This window comes from Salmo salar, chromosome 16 (assembly GCF_965601325.2).
Source record: "Salmo salar chromosome 16, fSalSal1, whole genome shotgun sequence".
Lineage (NCBI taxonomy): Eukaryota > Metazoa > Chordata > Actinopteri > Salmoniformes > Salmonidae > Salmo > Salmo salar.
In genome coordinates this window covers 74,130,001-74,147,674 of record NC_138306.1, presented here as the reverse complement: position 1 = coordinate 74,147,674, position 17,674 = coordinate 74,130,001, and the positions used below count along the sequence as shown (strand labels likewise).

Below are 17,674 nucleotides of genomic sequence, written 5' to 3'. Positions count from 1 at the left end.
ACTTTTTTAATGGATTCATTTTGATTTCCTGTTTGGTTTTGAAAGAAGGCCTGTTCAGAACCTGTCTAACACACAATTACTTTGAATAAAATATCTGAACGCTTTATAAAGCTGAACAGAATCGTCCTTTTGGCTTATTGTGTGTACTGTGAGGAAGGGGTGGGGGAAAAAGTTATGCTCAAATCGTTACACTTCAAAGTTGATTAGAAAATAACAATGTACAAGACAAATATCTTGCATGTACACAAATAATTTTCATTTGTCTAAAAAAAATTCGGAGAAGTTTCTTCAAGATCCTAGGTGTTCAAAGATGTACATCACAGTGAAATCTACTGTAAATCTACCAATAAGACATTGAAATGTCAGTTATCCATTCTGTATTTGTTAGAATTCAGTTGACAGAGGTAGCGATGAGAGGTTTTACCCCTAGTCACTGACTATATTTAAACTCATTTTCAGAATAAAGTTCTATCCATTTCAGCACTTTCATGGTTGCAACATTCTCAGCAACGGTGACCGGTTATTGATAACATTTTAAGGCAACTCCAAAACCTAACTGCAAAATAAAAATGAAAAATGTGCAAGTGCAACATTTAAGTTTAAACCATATAAAAAAAATGATTACTAAATAAACAATATTGACACTCACAGTTGTGTTAAACTACCGTTATATATCTCTAGAACCCTCAAACTCAACTCTGGACCTCGAAGTTAGTTCCACATTTTTTTCATTGTTCCCCTCTAATCAGGGACTGATTTAGACTTGGGACACCAGGTGGGTGTAATTAATTAGCAGCTAGAACAGAAAACCAGCTGGCTCTGGACCTCATAGGGTAAGAGTTGAATACTCCTGCGCTAAAACATGTCACTGGTAGATTACAGTAGCCTAGATAGCCAGTCACAAAACGACGAGGAAAACCTGCTTCCTCATCATGGCACAGGTGTGATCATCAGACAGTAAAAAGTTGAACATTTACCAGACACTAACCAAAGTGACTTAGTGGTGTGAGCACACCATCAGCCATCAACTGATCCATCAGAGAACATTATGAAGACATTATAGTCAACTGTTGATAAATGCACATCAGAAAAGTGCAAACTCTTTCAGTGCAGGGTTGTTTCCCAGTCCCATTGTAATTCCCCAGTCCAAAGCCATTGATATCAGGACAACTATGTATATTCATGTAAATAGAAAGGTCTCTGTTGAAGGCGGGCAGTGCCCCCTGCTGTCTGTCCAGTGAAAGTGTCTCAGACCAAACAGAGTTTGTCTGTGACGCAGGTTGTAGCAGGGACGGGTTTGTTTGTGACACTGAATGTAGAAGGGGACCGGTTTCTCTGTGATACAGGTTGCAGCCGGGGACCGGTTTCTTTGTAACAAAGGTCACAGGTTGTAACAGGGAACGGGTTTCTCCTAAACCTGACACAGGTTGTAACTGGGGCCAGATTTCTCTGTGACACAGTCACCTTCCACCTCGTAGACATAGTCACAGCGATGGGCATAGTCCATGAGAGGAGCCTCTGACAGGGTACAACTCTGGACACTCTGGCCACCGAAGGAGATCACTGTGTCCCTCTGCACAAAACACACACACACACACACACAGAGAGAGAGAGAGAGAGAACACAGTTAGTCAAAGAGCAGATTCAAACACACTTAAACCTGGTATTATATAGTTCATTTGTAGAGGGGTTAGGGCTGGGGTCAGTGTAAAGGTGGTATATAGCTGATTTGTAGAGGGGTTAGGGCTGGGGTCAGTGTAAAGTTGGTATATAGTTGATTTGTAGAGGGGTTAGGGCTGGGGAGGGTGTAAAGGTGGTATATAGTTGTATTGTAGAGGGGTTAGGGCTGGGGTCAGTGTAAAGGTGGTATATAGTTGTATTGTAGAGGGGTTAGGGCTGGGATGAGTGTGGTATATAGTTGTATTGTAGAGGGGTTAGGGCTGGGGTCAGTGTAAAGGTGGTATATAGTTGTATTGTAGAGGGGTTAGGGCTGGGGTCAGTGTAAAGGTGGTATGTAGTTGTATTGTAGAGGGGTTAGGGCTGGGGTCAGTGCAAAGGTGGTATATAGTTGTATTGTAGAGGGGTTAGGGCTGGGGTCAGTGTAAAGGTAGTATATAGTTGTATTGTAGAGGGGTTAGGGCTGGGGTCAGTGTAAAGGTGGTATGTAGTTGTATTGTAGAGGGGTTAGGGCTGGGGTCAGTGTAAAGGTGGTATGTAGCTGTATTGTAGAGGGGTTAGGGCTGGGGTCAGTGTAAAGGTGGTATGTAGCTGTATTGTAGAGGGGTTAGGACTGGGGTCAGTGTAAAGGTGGTATATAGCTGTATTGTAGAGGGGTTAGGGGTGGGGTCAGTGTAAAGGTGGTATGTAGTTGTATTGTAGAGGGGTTAGGACTGGGGTCAGTGTAAAGGTGGTATATAGCTGTATTGTAGAGGGGTTAGGGGTGGGGTCAGTGTAAAGGTGGTATGTAGTTGTATTGTAGAGGGGTTAGGGCTGGGGTCAGTGTAAAGGTGGTATGTAGCTGTATTGTAGAGGGGTTAGGACTGGGGTCAGTGTGGTATATAGTTGTATTGTAGAGGGGTTAGGGCTGGGGTCAGTGTAAAGGTGGTATATAGTTGTATTGTAGAGGGGTTAGGGCTGGGGTCAGTGTAAAGGTGGTATGTAGCTGTATTGTAGAGGGGTTAGGGCTGGGGTCAGTGTGGTATATAGTTGTATTGTAGAGGGGTTAGGGCTGGGGTCAGTGTAAAGGTGGTATATAGTTGTATTGTAGAGGGGTTAGGACTGGGGTCAGTGTAAAGGTAGTATATAGTTGTATTGTAGAGGGGTTAGGGCTGGGGTCAGTGTAAAGGTGGTATGTAGTTGTATTGTAGAGGGGTTAGGGCTGGGGTCAGTGTAAAGGTGGTATGTAGCTGTATTGTAGAGGGGTTAGGGCTGGGGTCAGTGTAAAGGTGGTATGTAGCTGTATTGTAGAGGGGTTAGGACTGGGGTCAGTGTAAAGGTGGTATATAGCTGTATTGTAGAGGGGTTAGGGGTGGGGTCAGTGTAAAGGTGGTATGTAGTTGTATTGTAGAGGGGTTAGGACTGGGGTCAGTGTAAAGGTGGTATATAGCTGTATTGTAGAGGGGTTAGGGGTGGGGTCAGTGTAAAGGTGGTATGTAGTTGTATTGTAGAGGGGTTAGGGCTGGGGTCAGTGTAAAGGTGGTATGTAGCTGTATTGTAGAGGGGTTAGGACTGGGGTCAGTGTGGTATATAGTTGTATTGTAGAGGGGTTAGGGCTGGGGTCAGTGTAAAGGTGGTATATAGTTGTATTGTAGAGGGGTTAGGGCTGGGGTCAGTGTAAAGGTGGTATATAGTTGTATTGTAGAGGGGTTAGGGATGGGGTCAGTGTAAAGGTGGTATGTAGCTGTATTGTAGAGGGGTTAGGACTGGGGTCAGTGTGGTATATAGTTGTATTGTAGAGGGGTTAGGGCTGGGGTCAGTGTAAAGGTGGTATATAGTTGTATTGTAGAGGGGTTAGGGCTGGGGTCAGTGTAAAGGTGGTATATAGTTGTATTGTAGAGGGGTTAGGGCTGGGGTCAGTGTAAAGGTGGTATGTAGCTGTATTGTAGAGGGGTTAGGACTGGGGTCAGTGTAAAGGTGGTATATAGCTGTATTGTAGAGGGGTTAGGGGTGGGGTCAGTGTAAAGGTGGTATGTAGTTGTATTGTAGAGGGGTTAGGACTGGGGTCAGTGTAAAGGTGGTATATAGCTGTATTGTAGAGGGGTTAGGGGTGGGGTCAGTGTAAAGGTGGTATGTAGTTGTATTGTAGAGGGGTTAGGGCTGGGGTCAGTGTAAAGGTGGTATGTAGCTGTATTGTAGAGGGGTTAGGACTGGGGTCAGTGTGGTATATAGTTGTATTGTAGAGGGGTTAGGGCTGGGGTCAGTGTAAAGGTGGTATATAGTTGTATTGTAGAGGGGTTAGGGCTGGGGTCAGTGTAAAGGTGGTATATAGTTGTATTGTAGAGGGGTTAGGGATGGGGTCAGTGTAAAGGTGGTATGTAGCTGTATTGTAGAGGGGTTAGGACTGGGGTCAGTGTGGTATATAGTTGTATTGTAGAGGGGTTAGGGCTGGGGTCAGTGTAAAGGTGGTATATAGTTGTATTGTAGAGGGGTTAGGGCTGGGGTCAGTGTAAAGGTGGTATATAGTTGTATTGTAGAGGGGTTAGGGATGGGGTCAGTGTAAAGGTGGTATGTAGCTGTATTGTAGAGGGGTTAGGACTGGGGTCAGTGTGGTATATAGTTGTATTGTAGAGGGGTTAGGGCTGGGGTCAGTGTAAAGGTGGTATATAGTTGTATTGTAGAGGGGTTAGGGCTGGGGTCAGTGTAAAGGTGGTATATAGTTGTATTGTAGAGGGGTTAGGGCTGGGGTCAGTGTAAAGGTAGTATATAGTTGTATTGTAGAGGGGTTAGGGCTGGGGTCAGTGTAAAGGTAGTATATAGTTGTATTGTAGAGGGGTTAGGGCTGGGGTCAGTGTAAAGGTGGTATATAGTTGTATTGTAGAGGGGTTAGGGCTGGGGTCAGTGTAAAGGTGGTATATAGTTGTATTGTAGAGGGGTTAGGGCTGGGGTCAGTGTAAAGTTAGTATATAGTTGTATTGTAGAGGGGTTAGGGCTGGGGTCAGTGTAAAGGTAGTATATAGTTGTTACCCGGCCAGAGTTAGCGTTTGACTCCCTCCTCTCAAAGTCCTTCTTACAGAGGTGACACATGATGCCTGCAGCCAGGGCATCTCCCAACACATTGATCATGGTCCGGAAACGATCCCTGCCAGACACAACCAACACAGGGAACTTAGATTTACTGTTTAAAGTATCTATGGCGGGTTTCTGTCAGATGCTCACAGGACTCAGTCCACCAACACTCTCACGGTCAGACACTTACAGGACCCAGTCGATGGCCACGATCAGTGTGATGTCAGCGGGCGGAAGCCCCACAGAGGTCAAGACGATCACCATGGTAACCAGGCCCGCCTGCGGAATCCCAGCAGCCCCGATACTGGCCGCTGTCGCTGTGATACTGAAGAGACAAACGCAGGGTCAGGGTGTGTGTGTGTGTGTGTGTGGTTGCTGTGATAGAAAGTAACTAAGAGTGTGTGTGTGTGTGTGAGAGACAGAGAGAGCGCTTGTGTAGACAGTCCTGACCTGATGGTGACCAGCTGACCAAAGTCCAGTTCGTACTCGTTGACCTGAGCGATAAAAATGGCTGCCACGGCCTCGTAGAGGGCTGTCCCGTCCATGTTGATGGTGGCTCCCACTGGAAGGACAAACCTGGCGATCTGTCTGTCCACTCCACAGTTCTCCAACAGACACTTCATGGTGATGGGCAGGGTGGCGGAACTGGAGGAGGTTGCCAGGGCGATGACCAGAGCCTGTAGCAGGCCTCTGATGTAGGTGAAGGGGTTTTTGCGTGTGATTACAAAGTAGAAGAGCGGCAGCAGGATGAGTCCGTGGACAAACAGGCCGGCTAACACTGTGATAAAGTACATCCCCAGCTTCTCTCCCAGGTGGGCGGGGTCATGCATGTCCAGGATCTTCCCTGCTACCAGGAACACAATGCCGAAAGGGAAATACCTGGAAAAAGATCTATAAATTATAAATACCTCAAAATAAACGAGGCAAGCAAGCAATGGGCCCTTGTGATTCTATCTCTGTCCACCAGGCGTTGTCATGCCACCTGTGTTTTGGGCTTCCTAAGAACTAAAGCAGCTTTGGGTTGACCTGGCTCACCTTGATGACCTGCCACACCTGAAATGCAGACATATACTGAGCTAATGACTAAGGTCTAGGGGGAGGAGGGAGGGAGGAAGATGTGTTGGTGAGATCCACTTCTAATCTCAATCTAAATGAATCCTCCCATTCTCAATCTAGCCAGATCAGGGTTACCAGACCTTTACATGTGAAGGAGAGTTCAGACAGGTGACTTTGCTGTGTGTGTGTCTCAACAACTCACCACATGGCAGCGTTGATGATCTTCATAACACACTCGTTGACACACTGACACACATTGACCAATGGAGCGCCTCTCTCGCCCATCTTCCCCAGGAGCAGGCCTGCACAGAGAAAACACACAGGGTCAGAAGCAGGCGTGATTGGAAGGGTGTGTGTGTGTGTGTGTGTGTGTGTGTGTTCTCGTGTATCCAGTACGTCATTTGTGTGTGTTCATTCATGCATACTGTACGGGTGTGTGTGTGTGTGTGTGTCTCACCCATAGTAGCAGAGAAGATGACAATCCCCAGTACGTTCATGCCAGAGCTGTGGCCAGGCACGATCTTGTACTTGATGTCTGGAGCTGGGGTGATCTCCAGGAAGACAGGGTGGCCCAGCTGAGGGTTGTTGTGGTCGGGCATCACGTAGACATAGTTGGCCTGGGACTCCACCAAACTGGAGGCCACTATGGGCACCAGGTCTGTACGGTACTGTTGAAAGGTTGCCTCTATCAGATTGGAGGGAATCATGTTCCTGTCAAAGGGAAAATAACATGTTAACTATAAAGTCTACAACATTATTGGATATGATTGGAGTTATTCCCTGAGTAATGGGGTGATAATAAAACTGTTTATATGATGTGCGATGTTATATTGCCATATATGATTTGTTCCGATTACTTGGGTGAAATCTCTACCTTCAGGTGGACAGTCTATTCTATTCTGCTGACCCTGTGTTCCGGTAGCCCTGTCCTGAAGTCACACTGAGCATATAACATGTCAGAAGGTTGGGGTATCTGCTTTCTGTTATCGTCTCAATTTTATCCTGAGTAGGGTGAATTTCTCCTGGTCGTGCCAGAAGCCAAGAGGTGTTCTGTCTCAGAAAGACTTAACAAGACCCTGGACAGAGAGCATGCTGGCAGATACTCACAGACTTCCAGTCATTGTGCTAATGCTAGTTAGCATTGGCTCGTGAAACTACCTCTAACTTCCTTCATACTAGACACAGAGACATAAAAATGGTATCCATGAGTTCGTCTGACTCCGGGGAAGTAGATAAGGGGCCTCATTGCCAAAATCCAGAGGTATCCCTTTAAGCTCTCAACCAAACCACAAAACTTGTAGACAGACACAAGGAAACCGAAAGGTTACATTTCCCAAAAGCCAAAGTCGTTGCTCTGACTAGGGTCGTTGTTGACCAAAAGACTTCTCTTCATAGTTGGTCTCGTATTCTCTTGCTCCGTCAGTATGTTTCAGCTGTTCTGCAGTCTTCCTCATTAGTGTGTCGAAATAATAAAGCTGTAAGAATGATGTCACAACGTGGTAACATCACCAGGCTGGTTGCCTGTGTTGGTGGTTAAGAGTCCTCATCATTAGGAGTCCTGGTGTATTCATAAAGGATCATGTTAAGGTCACTGCCCCAGGGCCTGTCAGCCTATCAGATGTGTGACAAATGACCTAAAGCACCTCTGACAGCCATACAGCCTACATCCGCCTGCCCGTACACAGCTTTCACTAAAAATACCCATAATCCTCTGGGCTTTGGAGGATTCTTCACACGGAGGGCCTAAGCCACTGCCGGTCCTCGACCGCCCTGCAGTGTGTTCTGGGTAAAGCATTTAGGACACGGTGTTCTGAGAAGATAGAGACTTGGTCGTCACCGGGGTAAGTTGAGCCAAAGGGGTAAGTCGAGCCACCCTTGTATCTTGGAAACCATACACCAAATGTATAATTTCACCAAATATTTAGGAAGAGGTCATGCTTTTATGGAGTTTGTGAAGGAAGAAACCACATGGAAAAAGTGGTAAGAAAGTTAGGTCCAAAAAATGGATTTTCACTAAGTCAAATGAATTTATTGTGTTAGAGGTTCCATGATGCTTGTATCTAAACCAAAGTAGATCATTTTTTTAAATTATTGGGGTCTCTATAAGCTTCAATATGAGTTCCTGAACCTAGCATGAAAGTGCATCCTTGTAGCTGTGTGGGCTAATATAGTCAAAATGTTTGCCTTGGGGTATGTCGAGCCAATGGTTGAGCCATGGCAAGTTGAGCAAATTGAAGTGTTGTCTTCCCAGGCGTAATGGAAGGCATTATTGCTGGGATATGAGGTAACAACAGGGCCTGGTCTATGTTAAAAGAGTTTTTAAAAGTACAGTGTTAATTAGGTGTTCAGCCTGTGTTAAAAGATGCTTAAAATTATTAAAATACAAAAAGTGATTGTGTTGAATTGTGTTTGGGAAATAAAGATAGACATAGTTTAAAAAAAAGTAGTGGTAACATTTAATTCAGTAGAGAAATGCGTAGGCGGCTTAACTTACCCTGTCCCACGGCTCAACTTACCCCATACCCAGGGTAAGTTGTGCCAAGAGACCATTTTTTTTGGTTTTTCCAGGGATACATGCTGAAATATATGTAGATACAGTATCTTTGTTAGAGATAATACTCTATTTCCCTAAACTGAGTGATACTGAATGTAAAAAATTGCTCAACTCAGCCCACTCTCCCCTAATGATGGCTATTATTAACATGGCCCGCTGGAGTGTTGACTTGTTTCAGAAGTGAATGTGAACAATAGAACCAATAGAATAGTCCCAAACGTGCAAATTCCTCAACCGACATGAGCTAAAGGACCTTGTACTGGTGTTGTTGTTTTAAATGCTATTTACGACCTAAAGACCCCTACTTCCAAGGTAGCTGTATTTAGCTGTACTAAGGGGACTGGGGTGGGCTGGAGTTCACTGGTTCTGTACTGGTTCACTGGTTTAAGATTATTAAATCCACACAGAACCACAACACTGCTAGAGATCCGGAAGAGAAAAAGAAAATATCTGATTCCTTGAAGAGTCAGTATTAGGAGACTTTTATTTCCCTCATCAACTTTAAACATCAGCTACCTGAGCTGCTAACTGATCGCTACAGCTGTACATAGTCCATCTGTAAATTGCCCACCCAATCTACCATACTGTTTTTATTTTATTTACTTTTCTGCTCTTTTGCACACCAGTATTTCTACTTGCACATCACCATATGCTCATTTATCACTCCAGTGTTAATCTGCTAAATTGTAATTATTCGCTCCTATGGCCTATTTATTGCCTACCTCCTCATGCCTTTTGCACACACTGTATATAGACTTTCTTTTTTTCTACTGTGTCATTGACTTGTTTATTGTGTTATTGGCTTGTTTATTGTTTACTCCATGTGTAACTCTGTGTTGTTGTCTGTGTCACACTGCTTTGCTTTATCTTGGCCAGGTCGCAGTTGTAAATGAGAACTTGTTCTCAACTAGCCTACCTGGTTAAATAAAGGTGAAATAAAAAAATGTAATAAAAAAATGAGCAGGCTATTTAGCTAGCAGGGTCTTAACCCATTTAGCTAACCCTTCCTCAAACCTTAAACCTAACCTTAACCTTTTAACCTAACTCCTAAACTGAACCCTAACCTTAACCCCTAGCCTAGCTAACGTTAGCCAGCTAGCTAAAATTAGCCACCTAGCCACCTTGCTAGAATTTCGTAACACATCATACTTTTTACAAATTCGTAACACATAATACAAATTGTATTCGTAGCATATCATACAAAATGGGTGATGGACATTCACAAATTAATACATACATTACAAAACGTAACATATCATACTACATGGACTGTCCCGGATTTATGTCAGAATAATACGAAATGCTCTGAGACCATTTACATTTTACATTTAAGTCATTTAGCAGACGCTCTTATCCAGAGCGACTTACAATGTCATGACCAGGTTGGGGATTCAATCAAAGGCGCTTTGTGGACAAACCCATTGCTCTTGACTTTTAAAGGTAATTTACGCTTGAGCTGGCATCCGCAGCGTTTACCGTGACTGCAATATCCACCAACGCCAGGAACATTGCCTTTACAAGGCGCATTTTTCCATAATGCAGCGCTCTTCTATACAACGTGTCTTTTGATGAATCCCAGCACTACAAAACCTTTATGGTTTATACTTAGCTGAGGTAAACTGTGGAGTTCACTAAGTTGACTGATTGGCTGGTTTATTTATGGCTTAATCCACACAAACCCCGACAGGAAGATGCAAATATAAAATATTTGATTCTTTCAAACGTCTCTATTAGCAGAGCAGACAGAATCTGTTGTCTGAGTCTTGTGGAAATCTGGAATCGCGTCCCATGAGGGATGTTAAGGATGAAAAGGTGGGAGCTAAATATCTTGACTAAAGACAGAAAACTCTGGAATCTGATACAGCAACTACTGATACAGGCAATGTGTCTGTTGGCCATGCTATTCAAGTATGCCCCTCAAGATACCTCACCATGTGTATATGCAAATGTCCGCATTTGTGTGTGTGTGTGTGTGTCTGTCCGTGCGTGTTTGCATGCGTGCGTGTGTGTGTGTGGGTAAATGCTTGCTTGTGTGCATATGTACCTGATGAGGTCCAGCAGAGCGTCAGCAGACGTCATAACGGGCCCTGACCCTCCTCTGTGCCCGTCCTTCTCTGTGCCCGTACCAGGGTGGATGACCAGCACCAGGATGATGCCGACGATGACAGCGATGAAGGTGGTCCACAGGTAGTAGGTGATGGTTAGCACCCCCAGCCGCCCGCTGGCCTTAGTGTCCATGGCTGACAGCCCTGACATCAGACTGGCCACGGAGTTAGGATTCATAGAGCATTCAGTCAGTGTTGTATTCCATTCGAATTCAGAGAGTATTCTGATGGCATTCTATTTAATGAGAACCCCTAGAGTATTCATTCAGCGTTATTTTCCGTTAGAACTCATAGAGCATTCATAGCATTCTATTTCATCAGGATTCGTACAGCATTCTGATCGCATTCTGTTTCTTTAGAACTCCTAGAGTATTCATTTAGTGTTGTATTCCATTAGAATCCATAGAGTATTCGATTAGCATTTTATTCCATTATAATGTATAGAGCGTTCTATTGAAGTAGCATGGGTTGTGGTGTAGACCGGGGAGAAGAGCAGTAGGGACATGGGGAACAGACAGTAGTGATGATGTGTTACCTGGACGTGATGAGAGGCAGGATCAGCATCTTCAACATCCTCATCAGCAGTTCTCCAGGGAACGAGAAGTAGATCTTAGCCTGGAAAGGGGAGACACACAACACTCTGTGTCAGGGGACATGCTGTATATGGCAGACCTGAGGCAAATACATACAGTAGGTCAAATACTTTAAAATACATGAGGTGTGCAAATTTTGAACTTGAGGGACTATTCTATTTGTTCCATTGTACCAGGCTAAGTCAAACCCACTTCTTGATCTGGTGCCTGGTATGTTATATATTTTTTGTTTTACATTGTGTTACATGATTTTACATGACTAATAATGTTCAATCAATCAATCATTCTCAGGTGACGTGCTTTCCCATTGGGCTATGCTTGATGCTGTGTATTTGTTGGCAGGTTGAGGTTAGCGCGGATGCAGATTACAACAGCGCGTCAGAAAATTAGAAGCTAAATTAGAAGACCCATTAATCCACTACTGAAATAGTGGATGTCACGGGCTGGATCACCATGGCTACTATTGACCCAGGTAGAGCAGTTGAGAAGTCCAGCCTCTACTGTAGCTATCTGAATCAGTACTGTGTAACTGGCATGTGCAGGTTATGGGTTTTGTTGATATTGTTGCATTGCATCTGTTCTGAATTCAATGCATCAGATATCAATCTGCAGTCAGAGTAGTTTCCCATGTCAACAATATGGTACAAGCTTTCTGAGACAGGGTTTTATGTGGTGTGAAAGTGTCTTGCTGGTCACTATCTCTTTGGTCTCTGTCTGCACTATCCCAGTGTAAGACCTCTCAACCAAACCCTCAGTGGTTTACTATCCCTCTGTCTAAGACCCAAAGCCCTCTGTGTTAACAATATCACCCTGTCTAAAACCCAAAGCCCTCTTTGTTAACAATATCCCCCTGTCTAAGATCCAAAGCCCTCTGTGTTAACACTACCCCCTGTCTAAGACCCAGAGCCCTCTGTGTTAACACTACCCCTGTCTAAGACCCAGAGCCCTCTGTGTTAACACTATCACCCTGTCTAAGACCCAAAGCCCTCTGTGTTAACAATATCACCCTGTCTAAAACCCAGAGCCCTCTGTGTTAACACTATCACCCTGTCTAAGACCCAAAGCCCTCTGTGTTAACACTATCACCCTGTCTAAGACCCAAAGCCCTCTGTGTTAACAATATCACCCTGTCTAAAACCCAGAGCCCTCTGTGTTAACAATATCCCCCTGTCTAAGACCCAAAGCCCTCTGTGTTAACAATATCACCCTGTCTAAAACCCAGAGCCCTCTGTGTTAACACTATCACCCTGTCTAAGACCCAAAGCCCTCTGTGTTAACAATATCACCCTGTCTAAAACCCAAAGCCCTCTGTGTTATCATTACCCCCGTCTAAGACCCAGAGCCCTCTGTGTTAACACTACCCCCGCCTAAGACCCAGAGCCCTCTGTGTTAACACTACCCCCGCCTAAGACCCAGAGCTCATCACATCTCTCTGTAGGATGCCTGAGTGCTATAAACCTTAGGCCCACTAGAACCAAAACCTTGTTGCATGGCTCAATATCTGTTTGTGTGTGTGTGTGTGTGTGCGCACGCGCGCCTCCGTACCTGCGTGGAAAGGTTGAAGCTGCGGAGGGAGAAGCCGAGCACACAGCCGGAAACCACGGCGATGACCGAGAGCGTCAGCAGCCCGTTGCGTTTACAGTAGCCCTTGATGTACGCCCAAACCTTCACAGAGACCATGCTCTTTATAATATGCTTTATGCACTCCATCCTGAGTTACTCCACGGGCTGAAGGAAAGAGAGGAGAGAAGAGATAGGACTGGAGGCCCAAGGTCCTGCCTGACGTCCAGTCAACGAATGATTCCCAAACCGGTGGGTCGCGAGTCACTGGTGGGTCCCACCTGATTCCCTTTAGGTCCCTGTTCAATATCCTGTCCTGGCTTGAAATATGTCTCTAGTCCTCCTTGACGGTTCACAAGAAAACTCCAAAAGCTTTAGGTGGATCCCAGATCTAAAAGGTTCATGTGGTGAGTCAAGGCAGTAAAATCACTAAGGACCGATCCCGGCCATTGCAGAAACTAAAGGATAGCTGACGTTGCAGCAGGACTGGCTATTAGTGCGTCCAGCCAGAGAGTCAGTCAGTCAAACACTAGCTGATCTAAACAGCTGCCAGAGAGGAAGTGGAAGTGGACAGAGTAAGTCTCTGTAAACCTTCATCTCCTCAGGAGATTAAGCCCTTGAAAAGAATGCTTCCTAGAGACTCAGGCACACACACACACACACACACACACACACACACACAAACAACAACATCCCCGTGGCATTACCAGGTTCTAGGCCGGTACTAGTCCCTGACACTGAGCTGTCACTCCCGTTAAGCAGAGTACTGTTGTTATTTTATTTTTTAACTTTCATTTTATTCGTATCTCTACATGTATTGAATTACACTGAGACATTCTATAGTTCAGAAAGTTCCATTGGTTACAGTACTTGCAAATACATTTTTATTTTTTGATTTTGTTTGTTACATGGACAAGTACAGTGCTTAACTTGCAAGCCCTACCCAACAGTGCTGTATTCAATATCAAAATAGTAATAGAACTATTAAAAAAACAACCACAAAAAACAAGAGAAATAAGACATAAGAGGAAGCTATATACAGGGTCAGTGTGTCAGCACCACAGAGAGGAAGATATACACGGTCAGTGTGTCAGCACCACAGAGAGGAAGCTATATACAGTGTCAGTGTGTCAGCACCACAGAGAGGAAGCTATATACAGGGTCAGTGTGTCAGCACCACAAAGAGGAAGCTATATACAGGGTCAGTGTGTCAGCACCACAGAGAGGAAGCTATATACAGGGTCAGTGTGTCAGTACCACAGAGAGGAAGCTATATACAGTGTCAGTGTGTCAGCACCACAGAGAGGAAGCTATATACAGGGTCAGTGTGTCAGTACCACAGAGAGGAAGCTATATACAGGGTCAGTGTGTCAGCACCACAGAGAGGAAGCTATATACAGTGTCAGTGTGTCAGCACCACAGAGAGGAAGCTATATACAGTGTCAGTGTGTCAGCACCACAGAGAGGAAGCTATATACAGGGTCAGTGTGTCAGTACCACAGAGAGGAAGCTATATACAGGGTCAGTGTGTCAGCACCACAGAGAGGAAGCTATATACAGGGTCAGTGTGTCAGCACCACAGAGAGGAAGCTATATACAGGGTCAGTGTGTCAGCACCACAGAGAGGAAGCTATATACAGGGTCAGTGTGTCAGCACCACAGAGAGGAAGCTATATACAGGGTCAGTGTTTCAGTACCACAGAGAGGAAGCTATATACAGGGTCAGTGTGTCAGCACCACAGAGAGGAAGCTATATACAGGGTCAGTGTGTCAGCACCACAGAGAGGAAGCTATATACAGGGTCAGTGTGTCAGTACCACAGAGAGGAAGCTATATACAGGGTCAGTGTGTCAGCACCACAGAGAGGAAGCTATATACAGGGTCAGTGTGTCAGCACCACAGAGAGGAAGCTATATACAGGGTCAGTGTGTCAGTACCACAGAGAGGAAGCTATATACAGTGTCAGTGTGTCAGCACCACAGAGAGGAAGCTATATACAGTGTCAGTGTGTCAGCACCACAGAGAGGAAGCTATATACAGTGTCAGTGTGTCAGTACCACAGAGAGGAAGCTATATACAGGGTCAGTGTGTCAGCACCACAGAGAGGAAGCTATATACAGGGTCAGTGTGTCAGTACCACAGAGAGGAAGCTATATACAGTGTCAGTGTGTCAGCACCACAGAGAGGAAGCTATATACAGTGTCAGTGTGTCAGCACCACAGAGAGGAAGCTATATACAGTGTCAGTGTGTCAGTACCACAGAGAGGAAGCTATATACAGTGTCAGTGTGTCAGCACCACAGAGAGGAAGCTATATACAGGGTCAGTGTGTCAGTACCACAGAGAGGAAGCTATATACAGTGTCAGTGTGTCAGCACCACAGAGAGGAAGCTATATACAGTGTCAGTGTGTCAGCACCACAGAGAGGAAGCTATATACAGTGTCAGTGTGTCAGCACCACAGAGAGGAAGCTATATACAGTGTCAGTGTGTCAGCACCACAGAGAGGAAGCTATATACAGTGTCAGTGTGTCAGCACCACAGAGAGGAAGCTATATACAGTGTCAGTGCCAGTACCACAGAGAGGAAGCTATATACAGTGTCAGTGTGTCAGTACCACAGAGAGGAAGCTATATACAGTGTCAGTGTGTCAGCACCACAGAGAGGAAGCTATATACAGTGTCAGTGTGTCAGTACCACAGAGAGGAAGCTATATACAGTGTCAGTGTGTCAGCACCACAGAGAGGAAGCTATATACAGTGTCAGTGTGTCAGCACCACAGAGAGGAAGCTATATACAGTGTCAGTGCCAGTACCACAGAGAGGAAGCTATATACAGTGTCAGTGTGTCAGTACCACAGAGAGGAAGCTATATACAGTGTCAGTGTGTCAGCACCACAGAGAGGAAGCTATATACAGTGTCAGTGTGTCAGTACCACAGAGAGGAAGCTATATACAGTGTCAGTGTGTCAGCACCACAGAGAGGAAGCTATATTCCCTTTGTCAGTGTGTCAGCACCACAGAGAGGAAGCTATATACAGTGTCAGTGTGTCAGTACCACAGAGAGGAAGCTATATACAGGGTCAGTGCCAGTACCACAGAGAGGAAGCTATATACAGTGTCAGTGCCAGTACCACAGAGAGGAAGCTATATACAGGGTCAGTGTGTCAGTACCACAGAGAGGAAGCTATATACAGGGTCAGTGTGTCAGTACCACAGAGAGGAAGCTATATACAGGGTCAGTGCCAGTACCACAGAGAGGAAGCTATATACATGGTCAGTGTGTCAGTACCACAGAGAGGAAGCTATATACAGTGTCAGTGTGTCAGTACCACAGAGAGGAAGCTATATACAGTGTCAGTGCCAGTACCACAGAGAGGAAGCTATATACATGGTCAGTGCCAGTACCACAGAGAGGAAGCTATATACAGTGTCAGTGTGTCAGTACCACAGAGAGGAAGCTATATACAGTGTCAGTGCCAGTACCACAGAGAGGAAGCTATATACAGTGTCAGTGTGTCAGTACCACAGAGAGGAAGCTATATACAGGGTCAGTGCCAGTACCGCAGAGAGGAAGCTATATACAGTGTCAGTGCCAGTACCACAGAGAGGAAGCTATATACAGGGTCAGTGTGTCAGTACCACAGAGAGGAAGCTATATACAGTGTCAGTGCCAGTACCACAGAGAGGAAGCTATATACATGGTCAGTGCCAGTACCACAGAGAGGAAGCTATATACAGGGTCAGTGCCAGTACCACAGAGAGGAAGCTATATACAGGGTCAGTGTTTCAGTACCACAGAGAGGAAGCTATATACAGGGTCAGTGTTTCAGTACCACAGAGAGGAAGCTATATACAGGGTCAGTGTTTCAGTACCACAGATAGGAAGCTATATACAGGGTCAGTGTTTCAGTACCACAGAGAGGAAGCTATATACAGGGTCAGTGTTTCAGTACCACAGATAGGAAGCTATATACACTATATAGATAAATACTAATGGTAACATATACATGTAAACAGGAGTAATAGTGACCAGTAGTAGGATAAAAAGATAGATACTAATGGTAATGACAATCAATAATCATTTGATCAGCAGCATAGTGGTAGTAATACATCTAATCAATAATCATTTGTGCAGCAGCATAGGTGTGAGGGGAAGCAGTAGTAGTTAGGCATTTATGGCCAGGGGATAGACGCTGTTTAGGAGTCTATATACAGTGTCTGGAGTCTTCTGAAATTTTTCAGGCCTTTCTCAGACACGGCCTGGCATGTACGTCCTGGATGAATGGTAGCTCACCCCCAGTGATGCACTGGGCTGCCCGCACCACCCTCTGAAGGACCTTCCGGTCAAGGGCAGTGTAGTTGCCATACCAGACAGTGATACAACCAGTCAGGATGCTCTCGATGGTGCAGCTGTAAAAGTTCCCAAGGATCTGTTAACACATACTCTCCAAGGACCTTGATGACTGCCTAGTGTTTCCTTTACAAACAGTAGTTTAGTACCAGGACATTTTCCTGGGTCAGAGCTTTAGAATGGGCTTTGGTCAGAGACATTGTTTTCCTCGTCTGGATGGTCACATGACAATAAAAATGACTTTAGGTGGTGAAGCCTGATCTGAGTGTCCTATGTCAGTCCCATGTTTGTCCCATGTCTGTCTATACCATGTGTTTTCCCATGTTTATGCCATGTCATCCCATGTTCTATCTGTGTGTCCTGCCTGCGTGTAGAGACATGCCATGTCCATTCCATGTGACCTGTTGATCAGACAATGGTCACTAAACTCCAATTCAATCAGCTAATCCCTGCCCTGGACAATGGACAGGATGACCGCTAGGACACACACACACACACACAGACACACACACACACACACACACACACACACACACACACACACACACACACACACACACACACACACACACACACTCCAGGTTTAGCAGACTGAGTATCTCAAGGTGACTGAGTATCTCAAGGTGACTGAGTATCCCATTATTTCATTATGTTTGACATTTTAGTCATTTAGCAGACTCTAAGCTCCATGATCTTTATAGGTTCCATTTTCATAGCGTTGTTCCAGACA

The 17,674-nt window shown here is 45.1% G+C and overlaps 1 protein-coding gene across 1 annotated transcript; it reads right to left on the bottom strand.

The window, feature by feature from the left end:
- Window positions 1–1,411: 1,411 nt before the first annotated feature.
- Window positions 1,412–13,103, bottom strand: slc1a8b (solute carrier family 1 member 8b). The gene is made up of 9 exons (XM_014150381.3): window positions 12,579–13,103; window positions 10,976–11,055; window positions 10,380–10,595; window positions 6,239–6,492; window positions 5,984–6,083; window positions 5,176–5,604; window positions 4,916–5,050; window positions 4,684–4,798; window positions 1,412–1,573 (listed from the first exon to the last, which is right to left on the bottom strand). The coding sequence occupies exons 1-9, from the start codon at window positions 12,741–12,743 to the stop codon at window positions 1,412–1,414; spliced, it is 1,656 nt and encodes a 551-aa protein (XP_014005856.1). The 5' UTR covers window positions 12,744–13,103.
- Window positions 13,104–17,674: the final 4,571 nt, after the last annotated feature.